This window comes from Ranitomeya imitator, chromosome 5 (assembly GCF_032444005.1).
Source record: "Ranitomeya imitator isolate aRanImi1 chromosome 5, aRanImi1.pri, whole genome shotgun sequence".
Taxonomy (NCBI): Eukaryota; Metazoa; Chordata; class Amphibia; order Anura; family Dendrobatidae; genus Ranitomeya; species Ranitomeya imitator.
In genome coordinates this window covers 148,383,979-148,398,993 of record NC_091286.1, presented here as the reverse complement: position 1 = coordinate 148,398,993, position 15,015 = coordinate 148,383,979, and the positions used below count along the sequence as shown (strand labels likewise).

General features: G+C 39.5%; 1 protein-coding gene across 3 annotated transcripts in view; it reads left to right on the top strand.

Moving 5' to 3' along the window:
• Nucleotides 1–15,015, top strand: part of ANAPC1 (anaphase promoting complex subunit 1) — a 314,460-nt gene that overhangs the window by 258,985 nt on the left and 40,460 nt on the right. For all 3 annotated transcript variants that reach the window (XM_069769209.1, XM_069769210.1, XM_069769211.1), the window contains 7 exons: nt 4,496–4,574; nt 4,783–4,857; nt 5,132–5,208; nt 6,097–6,187; nt 6,264–6,311; nt 7,001–7,194; nt 14,242–14,328. In XM_069769209.1, coding sequence (XP_069625310.1) covers nt 4,496–4,574; nt 4,783–4,857; nt 5,132–5,208; nt 6,097–6,187; nt 6,264–6,311; nt 7,001–7,194; nt 14,242–14,328 — 651 coding nt within the window. The remainder of the gene's footprint in view (nt 1–4,495; nt 4,575–4,782; nt 4,858–5,131; nt 5,209–6,096; nt 6,188–6,263; nt 6,312–7,000; nt 7,195–14,241; nt 14,329–15,015) is intronic.

Here is a 15,015-nt window from a genome sequence, read left to right as displayed (position 1 = left end):
ATTATTTTCACGGCTCTGCATTATAAACTTCTATGAAGCACTTGGGGGTTCAAAGTGCTCACCACACATCTAGATAAGTTCCTTTGGGGGTCTAGTTTCCAAAATGGGGTCACTTGTGGGGGGTTTCTACTGTTAAGCCACATCAGGGGCTCTGCAAACGCAACGTGACGCCCACAGAGCATTCCATCAAAGTCTGCATTTCAAAACGTCACTACTTCACTTCCGAGCCCCGGCATGTGCCCAAACAGTGATTTACCCCCACATATGGGGTATCAGCGTACTCAGGAGAAACTGGACAACAACTTTTGGGGTCAAATTTCTCCTGTTACCCTTGGGAAAATAAAAAATTGCAGGCTAAAAGATCATTTTTGAGAAAATAATTTTTTTTTTTATTTTCATGGCTCTGCGTTATAAACTTCTGTGAAGCACTTGGGGGTTCAAAGTCCTCACCACACATCTAGATTAGTTCCTTTGGGGGTCTAGTTTCCAAAATGGTGTCATTTCTGGGGGATCTCCAATGTTTAAGCACACAGGGGCTCTCCAAACGTGACATGGTGTCCGCTAATGATTGGAGCTAATTTTCCATTTAAAAAGCCAAATGGCGTGCCATCCCTTCCGAGCCCTGCCGTGCGCCCAAACAGTGGTTTACCCCCACATATGGGGTATCAGCGTACTCAGGACAAACTGGACAACAATATTTGGGGTCCAATTTCTCCCATTATCCTTGGCAAAATAGGAAATTCCAGGCTAAAAAATCATTTTTGAGGAAAGAAAAATTATTTTTTATTTTCATGGCTCTGCGTTATAAACTTCTGTGAAGCACCTGGGGGTTTAAAGTGCTCAATATGCATCTAGATAAGTTCCTTGGGGGGTCTAGTTTCCAAAATGGGGTCACTTGTGGGGGAGCTCCAATGTTTAGGCACACAGGGGGCTCTCCAAACGCGACATGGTGTCCGCTAACAATTGGAGCTAATTTTCCATTCAAAAAGTCAAATGGCGCGCCTTCCCTTCCGAGCCCTGCCGTGTGCCCAAACAGTGGTTTACCCCCACATATGAGGTATCGGCGTACTCGGGAGAAATTGCCCAACAAATTTTATGATCCATTTTATCCTACTGCCCATGTGAAAATGAAAAAATTGAGGCGAAAATAATTTTTTTGTGAAAAAAAAGTACTTTTTCATTTTTACAGATCAATTTGTGAAGCACCTGAGGGTTTAAAGTGCTCACTAGGCATCTAAATAAGTTCCTTGGGGGGTCTAGTTTCCAAAATGGGGTCACTTGTGGGGGAGCGCCAATGTTTAGGCACACAGGAGCTATCCAAACGCGACATGGTGTCCGCTAACGATGGAAATAATTTTTCATTCAAAAAGTCAAATGGCGCTCCTTCCCTTCCGAGCCTTACCATGTGCCCAAACAGTGGTTTACCCCCACATGTGAGGTATTGGTGTACTCAGGAGAAATTGCCCAACACATTTTAGGATCCATTTTATCCTGTTGCCCATGTGAAAATGAAAAAATTGAGGCTAAAAGAATTTTTTTGTGAAAAAAAAGTACTTTTTCATTTTTACGGATCAATTTGTGAAGCACCTGGGGGTTCAAAGTGCTCACTATGCATCTAGATAAGTTCCTTGGGGCGTCTAGTTTCCAAAATGGGGTCATTTGTGGGGGAGCTCCAATTTTTAGGCACACGGGGGCTCTCCAAACGTGACATGGTGTCCGCTAAAGAGTGGAGCCAATTTTTGATTCAAAAAGTCAAATGGCGCTCCTTCCCTTCCAAGCCCTGCTGTGTGCCCAAACAGTGGTTTACCCCCACATATGAGGTATCAGCGTACTCAGGACAAATTGGACAACAACTTTCGTGGTTCAGTTTCTCCTTTTACCATTGGGAAAATAAAAAAATTGTTGCTAAAAGATAATTTTTGTGACTAAAAAGTTAAATGTTCATTTTTTCCTTCCATGTTGCTTCTGCTGCTGTGAAGCACCTGAAGGGTTAATAAACTTCTTGAATGTGGTTTTGAGTACCTTGAGGGGTGCAGTTTTTAGAATGGTGTCACTTTTGGGTATTTTCAGCCATATAGACCCCTCAAACTGACTTCAAATGTGAGGTGGTCCCTAAAAAAAATGGTTTTGTAAATTTCGTTGTAAAAATGACAAATCGCTGGTCAAATTTTAACCCTTATAACTTCCTAACAAAAAAAAATTTTGTTTCCAAAATTGTGCTGATGTAAAGTAAACATGTGGGAAATGTTATTTATTAACTATTTTGTGTCACATATCTCTCTGGTTTAACAGAATAAAAATTCAAAATGTGAAAATTGCGAAATTTTCAAAATTTTCGCCAAATTTCCGTGTTTATCACAAATAAATGCAGAATTTATTGACCTAAATTTACCACTAACATGAAGCCCAATATGTCACGAAAAAACAATCTCAGAACCGCTAGGATCCGTTGAAGCGTTCCTGAGTTATTACCTCATAAAGGGACACTGGTCAGAATTGCAAAAAACGGCAAGGTCTTTAAGGTCAAAATAGGCTGGGTCTTGAAGGGGTTAAAGCAATCTTACCAATTGTGCTTACCCCAATTTTTTTTTTCTATATGCCCTAAAAGAAACATTTGAGGTCTTTCACCAGTTAGACTTGGTGTAATTTTTGTATAATGCCTTATCTCCATTTTTGCCCAACTGTGGATATCCCCATAACTTCTGAATTAGGTCAGCAGGTTCTACAAGACATCTTGCAATACTAGTGAGCATAGCATCTCTTAGTATCTCGAAATGAGAAAACAAGCAGCACTGGAAAACAAAAAGGAGACCAAGGCAGTGCGATCAGTAAAAATGTGACGACAAAGCAAGCCGAAGCGCAACAGGGTTTTATTCGAGTAACTAGTATTTATATTGCCTGGTTTATTATATATATATATATATATATATATATATATATATATATATATATATATATATGTATATATATATATATATGTGTATACATATGTATATATATATATTGTATGTGTGTGTGTGGATCTATATATGTATGTGTGTATATATATATATATATATATATATATATATATATATATATATATATATATATATATATATATATATATATATATATATGTGTGTGTATATATATATATATATTTGTTTCATTTGTGCATGTCCCCTGTAATTGGTTATTGATTCACTTTGCCAGTATGGTATGCATACTGTTGTAATTATTGGTAAATATAAATATTCATCCCAAATTTTCTTTTCGTGATGTTTTCTCGTTTGTCTGAATGACTTATGATTTATTTGCGTTACAACTCCTGTGCGTTCCGCTAGCTTCTGCCAGTGGAGCGCACATGTCACTTCCTATTCTGATCAAGCCAAAACCTCCGTGCGTTCTACAGACGTGCGCTGGTGGAACGCACATGTCATATCTGTCGCATGAATGCACACACAATGCGCAAATTGGGAACAACTTTTTTCTTTATGTAGCTTCCCCTTAGCCTGATGACCCACTGCACATACACTAGGCATGTAGCATAGACAGTTCACCCCTGATGAAGCTGCTGGAAGCAGCAACACGTGTTGGGACCTGTCAGCACAGGCACCTCTAAGGCCCCTTTCACACATCAGTTTTTTGCCGTCAGTCACAATCCGTTGGCTCGACGCAGATTGTGAAAAACTGATGCGACAGATCCATTTTTTGGATGGATCAGACTAGTGGATCTGGCTAATTGGATCGGAGCATGCTCAGTTAAAAAAACAGAATCAGTCGCCGGATTCTGTCATTTGAAGGATTCGGGGCCATAGGCTTCCATTCTAGCAAACTACGGACGGCGACGGATCCGTCGCTGTCCGTTTTTTCAACATACACAAAAAACTTTACTATGTCCGTTGTCTCCGGCCGCTGGACAAACAATTTTCAACGGATCCGGCGAACAATGGATGAAACATTAGACCGTCCATCAGTCGCCAGATCCGTCTTTTTCAAAATTCGACGTATTACGACTGATGGCAAAAAACTGATGTGTGAAAGGGGCCTAACCTACCCTGATAAATATTTCTAATTGTGTGCCTTATGTGTACTCCCACATTGATCTACTTATACGAGCTGATCATTTATATCATGTGGTATCTACACATTTTGATCCAGGGTTTCTAACTCACTTAGTTTGCCCATTGAAGCGGCTTTATCTAGACTACCCTACCTGAGACCTTTTATTTCTCATATATACACATTTTTTATTGTTTTTAAAAACCATTTGTCTGTGTTGCTTTTTTGCTGTTTAATTTATTCAATAAAATGTATCAACCTTTATGTTGGGTGTGCACATATCTTCCTCCTTGCTACCTTTCTCGTCTATACTAATTTGATCAGTTTGCATAGGTGATGTATCACCCCTATGTTGTGCCCACTTTTTCTTCTTATTGACAGCACATAGCTCGTTTGTGTTCTGCTTTTTTCCTATTGTTTTCTAACTAGTGTATTTCTATTGTTTTTATAGGTCAATTGCAGATTGGCTTCGAGCTCCAGATACTATGTATTTACTTGACTTTGTTAAGCCAGAGTTCCTCTTATTAAGGGTATGAAATATTTTTTCTGGTTTCATATTTCTTCTCTAATGTATCTATAGCTTTCAATAATTATGGAATAGCTGTTTAGTTGTACTAATATCTGTATACTATCATTTATAGACAGCAGGGCACCATCTAACATTTGTTTGAGTATGTGTAGTGTGTCACTTCTACAAGAAAACTTTCTGTAGTGAATCTTACATTTCCTTCGTTTTAGACTCTTGCGAGATGTCTTATTTTATGGGATGACATACTACCAAATGCACAGTGGGTAAACAGCCATGTGCCACAAGTAAGTAAGCCCTTAAATAGTATAAATGGTAACGACATTGACCTGTAGTGTGAAATTCTCACTGTTCTCATTGTATATTACATTGTGATATGGACGCTGTAATATAGATAGTTAATGAATGGGTGAAATTTCAAAATCTCTTGTCCAGTTTTAAAGAAAACCTTTCAACCCCTCTGTCCCCTAAGCCAAAACAAGTTATAAACCCTGCTTGCACTAGCGAATTAGCCAGGACCAGTCTGCAATTCCCTTTTCTAACTTGTATTTTCTTTTGTAGATAATCACAGCCAATAGTGTTTCACTTCATACTGCAGAGCAACCGGCCTCTGAAGATTTAAACCTGGAAACTCTGGCGTAAGTACCATATACCACAGAAATAACTGTAAATGTGGGTAGGCTTTAGATTGAGAAGACGTAACTCCAGGCAATCATTATAGAACATTTTCCTATTCTACGGCAATCTGTGAAATCATTTACTGTTCTCTGTCCATTATAGAACACAGGCAGAACTTGGCTACAATACCTGTCCAAATGAGATGGGACCTCAGCCTATTGTACACTAAATGGCCTTGTTTTTTAAAGGAAACCTTTCACGTCTAGAAACGCTAGTTACCTACAAGCATAGGGTTTGTCTGCAACTACATAGCATTTAAATCCTGTGTAGCAAGTTTACTGGAACAGCGGCTGCATGAAGAACATTAAGGTTTTTTTCTTCGTGCATCCCCTCACTTCCATTCATTGGGTAGGTGTAGCAGTGCTCACTGTTTACTATACAGTGTGTGTGCTGTAATCACTCCCTAGCACTTTGATAGCCTGCTCCGCATCATGTGTGTGCAGAGCTAGCTGTTAATCAAAGTACCGGGGAGTAATTACAGAGCACTTTTTTGTGAACCGTGACTGCTTCCTACACCACCCTGATGACTGAAAGTGAGCAGCTGCAGAGAGAATAAAACCTTATGTTTTCCCTGCAGCTGCGGCTTCAGGATTTAAACTTTATTTACCTTCAGATAAACCCTGTATCTGCAGGTAAATAACATTTCTGGTCGTGGCAGGTTCCCTATTATTGTATACCTCTGTTTATAATATGCACAATTTTGTGTAGGCTATATTATGTACTGTATGTTATTCAATTATCTTCTTGCCATACATGACAGCGTATGTAAAATGTAGTCCGGGTCATTGCCCTTCCAGTGTTGCTGTGCCCTAGTTTCCTTATCTATTGTGTTTCTGAATCTTTTCCAGACAAGCTTATGTTTACATTATTGCTGGCGCTTGTCTAGCTTTAGGGTTTCGATTTGCTGGATCTGCAAACCTCGCTGCTTTCAATTGTCTGGTAAGTTTGCATTTGGAGTTCTTAAACTCATACGGTAATACATTGATTATATCTGATCACTTGCTTTCTTTTACAGTGTAAATTTGCTAAAGACTTTGAATGTTTGTCTGGCCAAGCTAACACAGTAAGTAGAGTAAATGGTCCTCCTTACCTATGAACCAAATGATTAGATTACCAACACCATGTGTCCCAGAAGTGCGAATTGTTACTATCAGAATATTAGGCTACGTTCACACTAGCGTTGCGTCGGCGACGCAACGCGCGACGCACGGAAAAACGCGCGCAAACGCACGCAAAAACGCGCGCGTTTTGCGACGCGTGCGTCGTTTTTTGACGAAATCGGACGCAAGAAAAATGCAACTTGTAGCGTTTTCTTGCGTCCGACGCTAGCGTCTAAAACGACGCACGTGTCGGAAAACGCGTGCAAAAAGACGCACGCGTCCCCTATGTTAAACATAGGGGCGCGTCGCCGCTGCGTCGCCGACGCAACAGCGACGCGACGCTAATGTGAACGTAGCCTTAGCGTGTTTATTATATGATCTATATTTGCATGCATTGCCTATATTTATGTTTCTATGCATGGATGGAAATGCTTATTTGCATGAAACCAAGCTATACTCATGCAGCAGAGTTGACCACAGAGCCGCAGCAAGATCCACGTATACCACACCATGCTCCAATTGTCAGTTAATATAAGGAATACATTTTCTTCCAGTTCTTTACAAACTACTATTTTTATTTCTACTATTTTTTATTTCTGTTATGATTTATTTGGAAGATAATAAAGATACATCACCCTTAACTCTCTCCAAGACAGGTCATTATAACCTTGAGACGTGTCTGAGTGTGGTGCTCCTATCTCTTTCCATGGTGATGGCTGGCTCTGGCAATCTTCGAGTTCTTCAGCTGTGCAGATTTATGCACAAGAAGACTGGTGATGAGATGAACTATGGCTTCCACTTGGCACATCACATGGCCCTGGGATTATTGTTCTTGGGAGGTGGAAGGTGAATAGCAGTATTTTATTTGGCTTCTTCCAAACATTTTTACACCTGATGTGAAACACTCGGACAAAATAGTATGAGCTAGACCAACTGGACTCTCCAGATATTTGTTTCACTGTACATTAGACAACTAAATGAAAACTTGATTTTAAATGTGATCTTTCAGAAACTTTTTGCTCTTGAAACGGTCATCAAAAGCTGACTGTTCCACTCCTGTACATTCTATAGGTTTTAATTGAAGATCTTCATCCCTGCACATGCTGAAGATAAGAGGCACTCACAAGTGCAGCATTATGTGAACAGTGTGAAATCTAGATTTATAGATTTAGGGCTCTTAAACACATCAGTTACGGTACTTTGCTTGTATGCAAAGAACAGTCTGCGTTTCATCAGTGTTATCAAAGTTTTTTTTTTTTTTTTTTTTTTTTTTTAGTAATTAGTGTTTTTAGTTTTCTTGTGGTAATTCGCTGAATTACTTGCTATATTTCTGCCTTGTGTCATTCCCATTAGTAAAATGTGCTCCATTATTGACAATGCCATGCATCCTGTTGTATGTATGCAATCGTTTACCGGCCGAATGAGAGTGCCTACTGCTGTGCGAGATGTTTGCATGTTGTGAATTTGGAAGCCCAGGTACTGGATCTAAAAGGGAAGATAGCAACACTGAGATCCATAGACAATATGGAATGGAGCGTGCTTCTCACTCAACTGGTAGAAGTAGGTGGAAGGCCCTTTTAAAATAATTTCAGGGAATTGGGCTGAAAGTTAATTGCAAAGATTTTGAAGATTTTATTCTGTGGAATACTACCCTTGGTACGCCAGAGGCATAGTGGGAGAATCGAAAGGTGAATAAGTGGCCCGAGGAATTGGTTTATAAGCATCCTGCACCCAATGAGGGTATACACCCAATATATCCCCAATGTAAATAAACAATAATAGGAGGAAACCACTACTACTAAGTAGAGCTGTATGGGACGAAATAAATGACAAAAATTTAGTGTTTAGGGAACTAAAGAGTATAGTTATGAGACATTAAGTATTATAGAGAGAAAATGGTGCAAAAAAATCAGGGCAAACAATATTGAAACACAGAGAATCACTGCCAAAGGAAGTAAAAATAATTCAAAAATATTCTGCAAGTGCATAAACAGCACTCACTCAAAAATATTCTGGGTGAAATGGTGGAAGAGGATGAGGTGGGGAAGCCAATCTACTTAATGTCTTTTCTATACATTTTGTTCCCATAAAATCCCATGACAGATGACATGCTTAGAGATACCATAAATTCTCCATTTAATGTCAGCTGCATAACCCAGCAAGAAGGAAGATGCCACCTCAAAATCACTAAAATAGACAGTTCACTGGGCCCAAATGGCATACACCCCCAAGTACTGCAGGAATTAAGTACTGTGATAGAACAGACCATTATTTCTAATATTCTAGAATTCTACAATAACATGGTCTGTACCACAAGACTGGCATATAGCAAATGTGGTGCCAGTATTAAATAGGAAACAAAAATTAAACCTATAAATTATAGACCGGTAAGTTTAACCTCAACCGTGATCAAAATCTTTGGTGATTTTCTAAAAGATGCTATCCTGGAGTATCTCAATAAAAAGAACAATAATGATCAAGCATCAACATGAGTGTATGAGGGATGTGTCCTGTCAGAATAATCTGATTAGCTTCTATGAGGAGGTAAGTTCCAGACTGGACCAGAGTAATGTCTTGGATGTCTTTTATCTGGACTTTTCAAAGATGGTGCCACAAAATAGGTTAGTACACAAATTCAGAGCAATGGGACTAAAGGAAAATGTGTAATTTGAGTTACCAACTGGCTCAGTGATAGGCAACAGAAAATGGTTATGCAACACTGATTGGGTCTTGGATAACAGTGAGGTATCAAAGGGGTCAGTACTGGGCCTTCTCTTTAAAATATTAACCCCTTTCCGACATCGGGCATAATAGTACGCCGATATAGGACTCTGTCCCTTTGATGTGGGCTCCGGCACTGAGCCCACATCTTTTCTGGCACATGTCAGCTGTTTTGAAGAGCTGACATTTGCTCCTAATCGCGATCCACCCGCGGCTGTTAACTAGTTAAATCTATGACCGTGTAGATGTGTAAAAAAAAAAAATGTGAAAAAATTTGTAAACAAAAAATTATATTCGCATAAATACATATCTTTATCTAAATAAAAAAAACAATAAAAGTACACATATTTAGTATCGCCACGTCCATAACGGCCCGACCTATAAAACTGTCCCACTAGTTAACCCCTTCAGTGAACACCGTAAAAATAAAAAATAAAAAACAGCCAAAAAACAACGCTTTATTATCATACCGCTGAACAAAAAGTGGAATAACACGCGATCAAAAAGACGGATATAAATAACCATGGTACCGCTGAAAACGTCATCTTGTCCCGCAAAAAACAAACCGCAATACAGCATCATCAGCAAAATAAAAAAAGTTATAGTCCTCAGAATAAAGCGATGCAAAAATAATTATTTTTTTCTATAAAATAGTTTTTATCGTATAAAAGCGCCAAGACATAAAAAAAAATATATAAATGAGGTATCGCTGTAATCGTACTGACCCGAAGAATAAAACTGCTTTATCCATTTTACCAAACGCGGAACGGTATAAACGCCCCTCCCCCCCCAAAAGAAATTCATGAATAGCTGGTTTTTGGTCATTCTGCCTCACAAAAATCAGAATAAAAAGCGATCAAAAAATGTCACGTGCCCGAAAATGTTACCAATAAAAACGTCAACTCATCCCGCAAAAAACAAGACCTAACATGACTCTGTGGACAAAAATATGGAAAATTATAGCTCTCAAAATGCGGTAACGCGAAAAATATTTTTTGCAATAAAAAGCGTCTTTTAGTGTGTGATGGCTGCCAATCATAAAACTCCGCTTGAAAACCCGCTATAAAAGTAAATCAAACCCCCCCTTCATCACCCCCTTAGTTAGGGAAAAATTTAAAAAATGTATTTATTTCCATTTTCCCGTTAGGGCTACAGTTAGGGTTGGGGCTAAAGTTACGGTTAGGGTTTGGATTACATTTACGGTTGTGAATAGGGTTGGGATTAGGGTTAGGGGTGTGGTTAGGGTTACCGTTGGGATTAGGGCTAGGGGTGTGTCAGGGTTAAGGGTGTGGTTAGGGTTACCGTTGGGATTAGGGTTAGGGGTGTGTTTAGATAAGGGTTTCAGTTATAATTGGGGGGTTTCCACTGTTTAGGCACATCAGGGGCTCTCCAAACGTGACATGGCGTCCGATCTCAATTCCAGCCAATTCTGTGTTGAAAAAGTAACAGTGCTCCTTCCCTTCCGAGCTCTCCTGTGCGCCCAAACAGGGGTTTACCCCAACATATGGGGTATCAGCGTACTCAGGACAAATTGAACAACAACTTTTGGGGTCCAATTTCAACTGTTACCCTTGGAAAAATAGAAAACTGGGGGCTAAAAAAATACATTTTTGTGGAAAAAAAAAAAAGATTTTTTATTTTCACGGCTGCGTTATAAACTGTAGTGAAACACATCTAGATTAGTTCCCTGGGGGGGTCTAGTTTGCAATATGTGGTCACTTGTGGGGGGTTTCTACTGTTTAGGTACATTAGGGGCTCTGCAAACGCAATGTGACGCCTGCAGACCATTTCATCTAAGTCTGCATTTCAAATGGCACTCCTTCCCTTCTGAGCTCTCCCATGCGCCCAAACGGTGGTTCCCCCCCACATATGAAGTATCAGCGTACTCAGGACAAATTGCACAACAACTTTTGGGGTCCAATTTCTCCTGTTACCCTTGGGAAAATACAAAACTAGGGGCTAAAAAATAATTTTTGTGGGAAAAATGTTTTTTTTTGTTATTTTCACGGCTCTGCGTTATAAACAGTTGTGAAACGGTTCTCACAACACATCTAGATGAGTTCCTTAGGGGATCTACTTTCCAAAATGGTGTCACTTGTGGGGGTTTCAATGTTTAGGCACATCAGTGGCTCTCCAAACGCAACATGGCGTCCCATCTCAATTCCAGTCAATTTTGCATTGAAAAGTCAAATGGCGCTCCTTCCTTTCCGAGCTCTGCCGCGTGCCCAAACAGTGGTTTACCCCCACATATGGGGTATAAGCGTACTGAGGATAAATTGTACAACAACTTTTGGGGTCCAATTTCTTCTCTTACCCTTGGGAAAATAAAAAATTGGGGCGAAAAGATCAGTTTTGTGAAAAAATATGATTTTTTATTTTTAAGGCTCTGCATTATAAACTTCTGTGAAGCACTTGGTGGGTCAAAGTGCTCACCACACCTCTAGATAAGTTCCTTAGGGGGTCTACTTTCCAAAATGGTGTCTCGTGTGGGGGGTTTCAATGTTTAGGCACATCAGGTGCTCTCCACACGCAACATGGCGTCCCATCTCAATTCCAGTCAATTCAGCATTGTAGACATGTGGGAAATGTTACTTATTAAGTATTTTGTGTGACATATCTCTGTGATTTAATTGCATAAAAATTCAAAGTTGGAAAATTGCGAAATGTTCACAATTTTCGTCAAATTTCCGTTTTTTTCACAAATAAACGCAGGTAATATCAAAGAAATTTTACCACTATCAGGAAGTACAATATATCACGAGAAAACAATGTCAGAATCACCGGGATCCGTTGAAGCGTTCCAGAGCTATAACCTCATAGGGACAGGGACAGTGGTCAGAATTGTAAAAATTGGCCTGGTCAATAAAGTGCAAACCAACCTTGGGAGTAAAGGAGTTAAAAAGGTCAGCTCGGCACTCAAAAAATAAGCCCTCACCCAACCCGAGACGTTACGGGTATCGGAAAATAGTACAATTTTTTTTTTTTTTTTTTTTTTTTTTTTTACAAACTTTGGATTTTTTTTTCACCACTTAATTAAAAAAGAGCCTAGACAAGTTTGGTGTCTTTGAACTCCAGCTGTGGGATTACACTTTCTTTGCAATTTCACCGCACTTGGAAATTTTTTTCCTGTTTTCTAGTGCACGATATGTTGAAACCAATGGAGTTGTTCCAAAATTACATCTCATCCCGCAAAGAACGAGCCCTCACATGGCCATATTGACTGAAAAATGAAAAAGTTATGGCTCTGGGAAGAAGGGGAGCAAAAAATGAAAATGCAGAGCCAAAAATACCTCTGGTCGTTAAGGGGTTAATAACCGTGTAGAGTGCATGGAGTGTAACATTTCATTTTTTGCAGATGATCCTAAACTCTGAAAGGTAATCAATACAGAGCAGAATAGTGTAATATTACAGAGGTATTGATATAAGCTGGAGGCATGGGCTGAGAAATGGCAAATGAAGTTGAATATTGATAGATATAAGGTCATGCACCTGGGCAGAGGAAATATGTAACATGCTGTAGTAAATGGTAAAGCATGGAGTGTCCACCCATACACACAAGCCCTTTTCACTTTAGTGACCAGAGCCAGGCAGCCGCTGGCAAGGCAGATACAATAATGGGATGCATGAAAGAGACATAGATGTTGATGGCAAGGACACGGGTTTGCCTCTATACAAGTCACTAGTACTGCCACACTTAGAGTATGTCCAGTTTTGGGCTCAGTGTAAAAGGAGGACATAGGTGAACTAGAGCGGTTGCCGAAGGGCCACCAAGATTTATCATGGAATGGGTGAAGTGGAATTCACAGGTTTTCAAACTTGGGTTTATTCATATTAGAAAAAATAAGGCTATGGGATGATCTTATTACAAAGTACAAATACATGAAGTGATTGGACAGAGATATTCCTAATCTTTTAGCCTGATTGTCATATGTCGAGTCAGGAATGAATGTTTTCCATGATATGAAGCAATTGGCATTTGCCTCACAAGATTTTAGCCTTCCTTTTGATCAACACATTGGGTATAGGTAAAATTCAATGGAATTAAATCTACCTTAAACGCTATGAAGATCATATTCATGAGCACTTTATAATTCTCTTTTTATTATAACCAATTAAATGTTTGTTTTATAACATAACTGTAATGAGGCTTTGCCGCTTTTTCTCATGTCTCGAGAGGTATATTGTTATTGAAATAATAGGTAACATCCTGCAATTTCTCAAGAAATAATTGGATAATTTCCTTTTGTTTGTGCCCTTTCTCTCTGTTCCTCAATACTTCACAGTCCCCAGTGCAGATTAGATAATTACCTGTATGGGTTACAAAGTCCCGGATATCACTAAAGAGTTGGGAGCCGTGGCATCAGGAGGATTGTATCCCCGCTCTCTGGAGGCATTAAGCATCTGCCTCCAACCTATGTGTCACAGATCGTTCAATCAATGCAGCACTAGGGAGAGCCCTTTCTTTTTTTATCTTGGCTGCAAAAGGCTAATTCGCATATGGCCTGTGTAGGGACGGAAAATGTAAGTCCGTCCAGCAGCTACACAATCGGGTGTAAGTGATGACTCTGAGAACCCGTGAGTACTGCCTGTCTTCTGAGGGGACGTTCCAGATAGGGAGGTACATAGATTATCATTTTATATACAGTACTTGCCTTAGTCCAGCGTATGCTGGAGTCTGGTGTCAGATCTTTGCTTGTTATCATGTGTAGGTTATTTTCCATACGTTTTTCACTGGACTCCACACTAGTTTTTGTCATAAATTATGAACTGTGGAAGCTTATGCTCCCTCCTGCTAAACCTCAGCTTCTTTTTAGCAAGTAGGTGAGAGGAAAATAAAAATATATGCAACATATGCAACTTTAACATGTCAATATTCTGGCGCAAAATGAATGATAAAAGCCGCCTTCCCATAGTGCTTTGTCTTCAGACTGTCCGCTAATCTGGTTGCCAGAGTCTGGTACAGTCAGAGTTGTATATTGGTACAAAGAGAGAGCATAGAACACAAGTACCATTCTCATTTTTCAGCAGACCTCTGATGAATGAGAGTTAGATTTTGGTTCTTGGTGCCAATTGCTCCATTTTTTCTATTAATTTTGATGGCATACCCCCTTTGTGATTTTGTGGTATACATTGCTTTGTGTGATAAAAACACCTTGTGATTTTATTTTTCAGGTATTCACTGAGCACCTCAAATTCATCAATAGCTGCTTTGCTCTGCGCCCTGTACCCTCATTTTCCTGTGCACAGTACAGATAACAGGTAGGGTCCCTGGTTGATTGTAAGGTTCACATGGCTCAGTTCCAATATATTTTTTCTGCTTTTATGTTTCTGGCTAGTTTTATTTCTATATTTAATTTCCTGTGAGCAATGCCACCATATTGTTCATTACATACGTTTCATAAGTAGATACTCTTCACTGTGTAAGGAAATGACCTTTAAGAAGAGTAACGGGATTAGCCGGGCAATGACGCATAAAGGAGAATATGACATGGCTCTGGGATCCCTCAGTCTAAAGCTAGACATTAGACCACCGTCCATTGAACCTGCCGATATCCACTGGTGCAACCGACAGTCTGTGTCAAGGCCTTAGAGAGATGATTGTCGGGAGAGTTAGTGTAACCGTCATTTTAATTTTTATTTCATAAATCTGTAATACAAGTGAAAATGAGCAATTTAGCTTTGTAATTTAGCTTATCAGAGAAATCTCCTTTCTCCTCCTCGACTGATCTTTCATTATCAAAATTCGCAATTAACAGGTAAAATGTGTATTAATTGAAGACAGATTGTTACGTTACTGAGATAGGAGATGGCAGCTGCTACTGATAAGATGCTATGTAGATGGGAGGGAGGAGCTCTGTTTCTAGCTCCTCCCATCCACCAATAACACATTTATGACACCATAAATGTTAGTGGGTAAAAATGTCTTGTCCCAAGTAGACACCATTG